Source organism: Cyprinus carpio, chromosome B25 (assembly GCF_018340385.1).
Source record: "Cyprinus carpio isolate SPL01 chromosome B25, ASM1834038v1, whole genome shotgun sequence".
In the NCBI taxonomy this organism is placed as follows: domain Eukaryota; kingdom Metazoa; phylum Chordata; class Actinopteri; order Cypriniformes; family Cyprinidae; genus Cyprinus; species Cyprinus carpio.
In genome coordinates this window covers 949,777-959,719 of record NC_056621.1, presented here as the reverse complement: position 1 = coordinate 959,719, position 9,943 = coordinate 949,777, and the positions used below count along the sequence as shown (strand labels likewise).

Sequence of the window (9,943 nt, the reverse complement as noted above, 5' to 3'; positions counted from 1 at the left end):
CAAAAGATGAAACACATCCAGTAGTTTGAAGAAACTAATCACCATTTTTAAGGTTACTGACAAAACAAATAGGAATTTAGCAAAATGGTTGAAATCACTCATACAAAAAATGTAAAACTGTTTAGCCATTGAGAAGACAAATGAAAATATTCAGGTGCATGTGCAGTTTAATAAATGTAAGCAAAAGAATAGGCTATGTATAATATTTGCATATATGAATGTGCATAAACATACAGGAAAATGCAAAGTATGTCAAAACAAACTCTATTATAAATTAATTTTTGGAAGCTTTTTTTTTTTACATTAAGATAATATATGATAGTAAACATTATGGTAGTAAATTTGAATGCTGTAACATTTATCACTGCATGACTATATTTCTATATATTATGTGAGGCTGTCATATAATGCATTTAATTACAAAATGCAACATGATTTATCAGATTCTGGGTCAGTCTGCTGCATTGGAGCCAATCTGTCCATAGACTGAGTCTTGGAAACTCCATTTCTATCTCTATGAGAGGAGATGTGAAAAGATCTGTCATTGTGTAAAGGACCGATGGAATACAAAAGCAAACAACCATTTGTAGACTTTTGACTCTATACTGATAGGGAAAATCTCAAATAAACAGTCAGTTATTTTAGAAGAGAAACTTTAGGTAATTTGACAAACCATAGAGAAACTCAGAACTAGGGCATCTTTCACTGCTGCGAATAACAGTCTTGTGTTTAATATCATAGAAACCAAGTATGATTATTCTCCAATCGCTGGCCTTTGTAGAATATTTCAGGAGTAGCAACTATAAAAGAACACAACAACATGAGGAACCACAGAGAAACACAAATATATCAACTTGACACAGAGAGATGAGTTTTCCTCATTAAGATATGGCTTCAGAATGATGTGCATCGTTTGTTTTTTCTTTGCAAACATCTTAGTCTCAGTTGAATCTACAGTCAAATGATAATACAGATTATCCTCATGTTTAATGGTATTTTTGACTGAATATTAGACCTAGAGAATCATACATGAAACATAACCTTAGAAACAGATCAATGAAGTGTTTGACTTACAAAAACCTTCAGATCCGGAATCAAGTCTAAACATTTCAGTAACGATTTTTCTTTTTAACTCTTCAACTGTAGTGTTCTTGAATTCCTCCTTTGACTTTGCCACAGAAACTTTTATTTTCCTGCCGTTAGGCTTAGAATCATATTGCAAATCTAAAAAATAGACTTGATAGCCCATTTTGAATGTGCACGAACCTTTACAAAAATGTAATTGAGCATGAACTGATTCAGCAAGCGTTCATGTGATGCTGAGGTTAGGTTCAATTTCATTTGCGTTCCAGCAGTGTTCCTTATTTAGTGCTCTTTGCACTGAAAGCGTCTGTAACATACAGTTTGATTCAGAGACTCTTATTTATTTTGCTCTGTTGCATCTGTGAAACCACTAAATAATCCAAATAGTAAACCAAATAGTTGGGCATTAACAATTTGTGCAATGAAAGGGAACTTTTGTATTTTGTTCTGATTTATTATGAACAGTTCTCATTCGATTCAGACCAAAACAACCTAATAAAATAAAAATCATAAATATTTAAAGGTTTGTAACTGTAATTTTCAATTATAACCCCCACAAACTTCACCCCTTCTTTTAAACCTTAAAACAAAATTTCACTACTCACAACTTTTTAAAAAAGTTTTATGAAGGTTTGTCTACTTAGGAGTTTTATTCAGAAAGAGACTTTGTTAGCAGAACAATCGGTGTGTCAGAATGTTTGTCTTCATAATCTTTCATCATAAAATCTGCCTTATCTCAAAAATATTCTTTTGTATACATTGCATAAAATCCCCACTGTTGAGTAGTCTGCTATTCTCTACTGATGTCTTGTGGATCTCCAGTAGAATTTGTGTAATTCAGCTCACTGATGGTAATTTAGCTGTAGTACATGCATCTTTTGGTATGAAAGAGCTGTTCATTGCGACCTACTGTTTCCAATTTTGGACAGACTGATAAAATTTCACTCAGAAATCACTACATTTCACAAACAATTACAATGGCAAGGAACAATGTAATATAAAATAACTAAAAAGTTAGAAAATACTGTGGCAGAGGTGTGCTAAATATTAATTTGTTGCCTTGTTTTGAAGAAAAATCTAATAATTTTAGGAACAATATTATACATAATACAATTTATACAATCTTGGCATTACAAAATATTGTTTCTGTTTTATTCCTGTATTCTCTGCTTTTGAGCTTCTGAGATTACTGAAATCACACTTTTCTCAAAATATAAATATTCAAATGCATGTTTGATTGAATAAACTGTAAAAAGCAAAAGAATTGTACAATATTTGCATATGAATGTACAAAGACACATGAAAAGACAAACTCCATCACACACTGTTTAATATTGAGTTGAATGAAGTAAATTAGACTGATATGACACTTTATCTGATCAACACTCAGTATGAATGCTTTTAGAATTCTCTGTGGATCATGTGAAGCGGTTTCATTAATGATGCACTGAACTAATTTATACATCATCATGCTTTAAGCTTTTTAACAGCTTTAAGCATTTACATATTTACATATTCAGAGTTAATTTCTCCATAGATTCTGTCCTGAATATGAATTCACCTTCACGTTCATCTTCAGATGAGAGACATTCTGTGAAAAAGAACAAGAAGAGATCTGTCAGAAGCTGAATGAGATTTGTTGCCATACATCTATCTTTCCGTACCTTTAATTGCTTGGAAGGAATGGTAATTAAAGATATAAACACGTGTGTTCACATTTCCACAATTATTGCTCAGGCAAAAACAAATGCTGTCATACTGGATATGAGATAATCTACACAATTTAGAACAAAACAAGTATGAAGCACAAAACTCAAGAAACAATACAAATGTAACCAAACCAGTGTTTAGGCTGACTTAAAAAAAAAAAAAAATACTGTGTAAAACTTTTTGTTCTCACTTTTAACTAGTTAAAAGTTATACTCACTATTATAACTAGTTGCTTATTAGCATGCATATTAACATATTGGCTGTTTATTAGTGGCTATATAGTACATATTCTATATCCCTAATCCAACCCCATACTTAACTTAACTACCTCACTAACTATTAATAAGCAGCTAATTAAGCAACTGAGGCAAAAGACGGTTTATTAATAGCAAGAATTGGACTTTAAAATGAAGTGTGACCAACTTTTATTTATAACATTTGATCTGATCTGTGAAGTGATATTCATAACAGCTGTATGTAACTGAACAATATTTTTTATTACTAAAGCAGTGCTAGAGAAAACATGCATTTGTGTACATTTGATTCACAACCAGATAATAAGATCTTAAAGTGACAACTAGCCCTGGCCTCCTCTGTTATGATGTCTAAGAGGAAGGGTCAGTTTTAAGAAGAAAAACAGATGAATTCAATCCACAAATACTTACGTGGAAGCATCGGTGGTGCAATCATAATAACATCATTGTGTTTAATGCCATGAGAGCCAAGTGTACGATCATGAAACAGACGCTTGTCATTGCAGTAAAGTTCACAGACTTTATCTGTGAAAGCAAACAATGACAACATGAGGAACAGCAAACACCAGTGTATCAGCTTTAAAAGAAACACAACTCTAAAGCTTGACTTACATCTGCTGTCTTCAGACAAGAGTTTTCTTTTTAATTCTTCAACTGTAGTGTTCTTGAATTCCTCCTCAGAGTTCGCAACAGAAACTTTTATTTTAGTCCCCTTTCGTCTATCTAAAAAACAGACCTGGAAACTCATTTTGAATGTACTCTGATCTTTCCAGATGGAATTTAAAGTTAACTTTGAGACTCTGCAGACAAGCGTGTGAATATGACTGCTGTAATTTCACCCTCAGTGTTTTATGACACGAATTACAAACCGTACCAACAGAAACCAAAGTCTACAACCACATTTTCTGCGCCCTTAAAGGGATAGTTCACACAAAATGGACATTTGATGAAAATGTGCTCACTCTCAGGTTATCCGAGATTAGGATGAGTTTGTGTCTTGATCAGATTTGTATAAATGTAGCATTGCATCAGTGTCTCATCAATGGATGCTCTGCAGTGAATGGGTGCCGTCAGAATGAGAGTCCAAACGGCTGATAAAAACATCACAATAATCCACAGCACTCCAGTCCATCAGTTCACATGAAGTCAAACACAGATACAGTACAAATCAGCAGTGGTGTAATGTAACGAAGTAATAAAAAAAGACCTCTAACACTAGCTTGCTCTATTCTTTTTCTATTCTATCTGTTTTCTTTTTATTTATTATATTATTTAAAAGCCCTTGCTACGTATACTGCGTTTAGCTAACTGGGGCTTGTTATAGCACTTGTATATCATTGCTCTTTTGTTGTTTTTGATTGCTTCCATTGTCCTCATTTGTAAGTCGCTTTGGATAAAAGCGTCTGCTAAATGACTAAATGTAAATGTAATGTAAATGTAATACTTTGTTACAGTACTTAAGTATTTTTTGGGAGTATCTGTACTTTACTTGAGTTTTTATATTTCAGCCAGCTTTTACTTTTACTCCACTACATTTCCTAGTTAAAATGTATACTTTTACTCCGATACATTTCCCGTAAGTATATTCGTTACTTACTACAAAAATAGTCAGAAGAACACAGACTGCAGGAAAGCAGATTTGACGAATCAGTGGTCTGGTGTCTGCAAGATAGACTCATAAAAACACATTTGCTCACGTGCAAACAACCGCGGATGATTTAGTGTTGTATACAGCACGAGTCTCTGATAATATAAACATCATTGTCCACTTAACTTAATGTTATAATACCTTTCATAATCATGCAGGCTGGCGTGGATGTCCATGGAGTCGCTGACTGGACCGTTAAAATTTGAATGGAGTGAAGCGGGAACCATATTTAACCAGATGGGTTATAACTAAAAATAACCCAACAATGAAAAAAAATTACCCAACAAATTTTAAGATAACCCAACACAGTGACCCCAACGGTTGGGTTAAAAAAAAAAACAACCCAACGTTTTTTACTGTGTGCGATAATATGATAAGTGTTGTTGTAATGATGTGTGATCTAAAATGATCAAGTAGGCTATAGCCTATCAACAAATCACACACACAGAGTGCACACATTGATTTCTTAGTCTATTAAAACTTTAAATTCCAGCCATTGTAGATGGCAAAATTGCTTCTTGAAGAATGCCTGTGATACAATAATCAATAACAAACTTATTATATACAGAAAAATATTTTATTATGAGCATTATAAGTATAACAGTCTATTAAAGTGCATAAAACAGAGCTTGTTTTTGTTTCATAGCAGTCAAACTATATAGTTTCTGACAGGAGACAGCCATAAATGTTAGAAGCTTTGCATTGTTAAGGTGTGTTATGCTGTCAGTACTTGACTGTCCATAAACTGTCCGTGAACCATGTAAGTGGAAGCATCTTTGTTTTATGGTATTACTGCACTAGTCCCATGACAATGACAATGGCAACCAGGTGTTTTCCCCTTTGAGCCTAAAACATTTATTTTATTCTTTACTACCGTTAATTACAATCTTTTTCACACCTGTTTTTTCAAGACAAAAAGTGTTACACATTCAACATACAGGTGCATCTCAATAAATTAGAATGTCATGGAAAAGTTCATTTATTTCAGTAATTCAACTCAAATTGTGAAACTCGCGTATTAAATAAATTCAATTCACACAGACTGAAGTAGTTTAAGTCTTTGGTTCTTTTAATTGTGATGACATCTTGGGGGTATGGGGGGGGGGGGGGCAACGCCTGTCCGTCCAAAAGGCAGTACATCAAAGTTTTCCTTCGTTTTGCAAGAAGGAAACGGTGCATTTATGCGCATCCGCAAAGAACCAACTTATTTTTTTCCTAACTGACCTTAATTCAGCTTGGTTAAAAAAGGTGTAATTTGCATAAAACAATATTTCTTAATTAACATCAAAAACAAAACAAATTATTTAAATGAGCAAAATTTAACTATGCTAAGTTTAATTGGGGCTATAATCTTTTCTCTTTTTTTCAGTGCTGCAGGTCTTTGATATTGTGATGTTTGCAGCACACCTGCTGAGACGCTTCGTCCAGAGCCAAAACCAAACCAGGCCTTCAGTTTGAGTGATGCTGGATATAAGTCTGTGGATATAATATGTGAACTCCTTAATCTACACTGGAAATATTTTTATCTGTTCTGACACCTCTTAAAATGTTTAACCTCGCCGTAAAAGCCGAGAAAACAGCAGCACAGGTGAAATCCAGCAGCTCCATCAGAAGTGAAGCCTGAGGAATGAACTGAATCATGTTTGAGTGAAAGAGAAACACTGACATCTGCTGCTGAGACTCAAACACCACAGTCTGAGCATTTACTCTCGAAGAGAAATTAAACTGTCATCATTCACCTTCATGTTAATCTGAAGCTGTATGAGATTCTTCTGAAATACAGAACTGCTCTTAAACACACGACAGACAGCAGACAGTTACAGCAGCTGTCCCGCTTCAGAAACCACAGAGAATCAAACACAGCTTTCCAGAGTCACGCTACAGCGCAGTCAGCACCAAACACAGCGTTACAGAGTCACATTAGAGCGGAGTCAGAACCAAACACAGCTTTACAGGGTCACGATAGAGCAGAGTCAGCACCAAACACAGCGTTACAGAGTCACATTAGAGCGGAGTCAGCACCAAACACAGCGTTACAGAGTCACATTAGAGCGGAGTCAGCACCAAACACAGCGTTACAGAGTCACACTAGAGCGGAGTCAGAACCAAACACCGCTTTACAGGGTCACGATAGAGCAAGTCAGTCAGAGTCACTAGAGCGGAGTCACAGAGTCACACTAGCGGGAGTCAGAACCAAACACAGCTTTACAGAGTCACACTAGAGCGGAGTCAGAACCAAACACAGCTTTACAGAGTCACACTAGAGCGGAGTCAGAACCAAACGCAGCTTTACAGAGTCACACTAGAGCGGAGTCAGAAACCAAACGCAGCTTTACAGAGTCACACTAGAGCGGAGTCAGAACCAAACGCAGCGGTTACAGAGTCACACTAGAGTCAGACTAACGCAGCGGAGTCACACTAGAGCGGAGTCAGCAAAACGCAGCTTTACAGAGTCACACTAGAGCGGAGTCAGCACCAAACGCAGCTTTACAGAGTCACATTAGAGCGGAGTCAGCACCAAACGCAGCTTTACAGAGTCACACTAGAGCGGAGTCAGAACCAAACGCAGCTTTACAGAGTCACATTAGAGCGGAGTCAGAACCAAACACCGCTTTACAGAGTTTAGCACTAGAGCGGAGTCAGAGCGGCAGTCCAAAGTCAGCTTTACAGGGTCACATTAGAGCGGAGTCAGAACCAAACGCAGCGTTACAGAGTCACATTAGAGCGGAGTCAGCACCAAACACCGCTTTACAGAGTCACATTAGAGCGGAGTCAGCACCAAACACCGCTTTACAGAGTCACATTAGCGCGGAGTCAGCACCAAACACAGCGTTACAGAGTCACACTAGAGCGGAGTCAGAACCAAACGCAGCTTTACAGAGTCACACTAGAGCGGAGTCAGAACCAAACGCAGCTTTACAGACCTAGAGCGGAGTCAACCATTTAGAGCGGAGTCAGTCACCAAACGCAGCTTTACAGAGTCACACTAGAGCGGAGTCAGCACCAAACGCAGCGTTACAGAGTCACACTAGAGCAGAGTCAGAACCAAACACAGCTTTACAGAGTCCCACACTAGCACCAACGCAGCGAGAGCGGAGCGGAGTCAGCACCAAACACAGCGTTTACAGTCACACTAGAGCGGAAGTCACACCAAACGCAGCTTTACAGAGTCACATTAGAGCGGAGTCAGAACCAAACACAGCGTTACAGAGTCACACTAGAGCGGAGTCAGCACCAAACACAGCTTTACAGAGTCACACCAGAGCGGAGTCAGAACCACCAAACGCAGCTTTACAGAGTCACACTAGAGCGGAGTCAGCACCAAACGCAGCTTTACAGAGTCACACTAGAGCGGAGTCAGCACCAAACGCAGCTTTACAGAGTCACATTAGAGCGGAGTCAGCACCAAACGCAGCTTTACAGAGTCACACTAGAGCGGAGTCAGCACCAAACGCAGCGTTACAGAGTCACACTAGAGCGGAGTCAGCACCAAACACAGCGTTACAGAGTCACACTACAGCGGAGTCAGCACCAAACACAGCGTTACAGAGTCACATTAGCGCGGAGTCAGCACCAAACACAGCGTTACAGAGTCACATTAGAGCGGAGTCAGAACCAAACGCAGCTTTACAGAGTCACACTAGAGCAGAGTCAGAACCAAACACAGCTTTACAGAGTCACACTAGAGCAGAGTCAGCACAAAACGCAGCTTTACAGAGTCACATTAGAGCGGAGTCAGAACCAAACGCAGCTTTACAGAGTCACACTAGAGCGGAGTCAGAGCGGACCAAACGCAGCTTTACAGAGTCACATTAGAGCGGAGTCAGCACCAAACGCAGCGTTACAGAGTCACACTAGAGCGGAGTCAGAACCAAACGCAGCGTTACAGAGTCACACTAGAGCGGAGTCAGCACCAAACACAGCGTTAACACTAGAGCGGAGTCACCAAACGCAGCTTTAGAGAGTCACACTAGAGCGGAGTCAGCACCAAACGCAGCGTTACAGAGTCACACTAGAGCGGAGTCAGAACCAAACGCAGCTTTACAGAGTCACACTAGAGCGGAGTCAGAACAGCTTTACAGAGTCACAAGAGCGGAGTCAGAACCAAACGCAGCTTTACAGAGTCACATTAGAGCGGAGTCAGAACCAAAACACAGCTTTACAGAGTCAGAGCGTTAGCACCAACGAGTTTACACATAGAGCGAGTCAGAACCAAACGCAGCTTTACAGAGTCACACTAGAGCGGAGTCAGAACCAAACGCAGCTTTACAGAGTCACATTAGAGTGCAGTCAGAACCAAACGCAGCTTTACAGAGTCACATTAGAGCGGAGTCAGAACCAAACGCAGCTTTACAGAGTCACACTAGAGCGGAATCAGAACCAAACGCAGCTTTACAGAGTCACATTAGAGCGGAGTCAGCACCAAACACAGCGTTACAGAGTCACACTAGAGCGGAGTCAGCACCAAACGCAGCGTTACAGAGTCACACTAGAGCGGAGTCAGCACCAAACGCAGCTTTACAGAGTCACACTAGAGCGGAGTCAGAACCAAACACAGCTTTACAGAGTCACACTAGAGCGGAGTCAGAACCAAACACAGCTTTACAGAGTCACACTAGAGCGGAGTCAGAACCAAACACAGCTTTACAGAGTCACACTAGAGCGGAGTCAGAACCAAACACAGCTTTACAGAGTCACACTAGAGCGGAGTCAGAACCAAACGCAGCTTTACAGAGTCACACTAGAGCGGAGTCAGAACCAAACACCGATTTACAGGGTCACGCTAGAGCGGAGTCAGAACCAAACGCAGCTTTACAGAGTCGCACTAGAGCGGAGTCAGAACCAAACGCAGCTTTACAGAGTCACACTAGAGCGGAGTCAGAACCCCAAACGCAGCTTTACACACACTAGAGCGGAGTCACCACGCAGCTTAGAGCGAGCGGAGTCAGAACCAAACGCAGCTTTACAGAGTCACACTAGAGCGGAGTCAGAACCAAACGCAGCTTTACAGAGTCACACTAGAGCGGAGTCAGAACCAAACGCAGCTTTACAGAGTCACACTAAGAGCGGAGTCAGAACCAAACGCAGCTTTACAGAGTCACACTAGAGCGGAGTCAGAACCAAAACGCAGCTTTACAGAGTCACACTAGAGCGGAGTCAGAACCAAACGCAGCTTTACAGAGTCACACTAGAGCGGAGTCAGAACCAAACGCAGCTTTACAGAGTCACACTAGAGCGGAGTCAGCAC

General features: G+C 39.6%; 1 protein-coding gene across 1 annotated transcript; it reads right to left on the bottom strand.

Annotated features, from left to right (window-relative positions):
- Positions 1-2,396: 2,396 nt before the first annotated feature.
- On the bottom strand, positions 2,397-3,976 carry LOC109099802. The gene is made up of 3 exons (XM_042753087.1): positions 3,660-3,976; positions 3,459-3,572; positions 2,397-2,674 (listed from the first exon to the last, which is right to left on the bottom strand). The coding sequence occupies exons 1-3, from the start codon at positions 3,793-3,795 to the stop codon at positions 2,592-2,594; spliced, it is 333 nt and encodes a 110-aa protein (XP_042609021.1). The 5' UTR covers positions 3,796-3,976; the 3' UTR covers positions 2,397-2,591.
- Positions 3,977-9,943: the final 5,967 nt, after the last annotated feature.

What these genes read in the sequence shown, in the direction of transcription:
- LOC109099802 (XM_042753087.1), bottom strand. Translation starts at nt 3,795, where the DNA reads ATGAGTTTCCAGGTCTGTTTTTTAGATAGACGAAAGGGGACTAAAATA. An exon ending in CTTGTCTGAAGACAGCAGAT is followed by an intron (nt 3,573 to 3,659) that starts GTAAGTCAAGCT and finishes TTGCTTTCACAG; the next exon opens with ATAAAGTCTGTGAACTTTAC. An exon ending in TGCACCACCGATGCTTCCAC is followed by an intron (nt 2,675 to 3,458) that starts GTAAGTATTTGT and finishes TCTTTTTCACAG; the next exon opens with AATGTCTCTCATCTGAAGAT.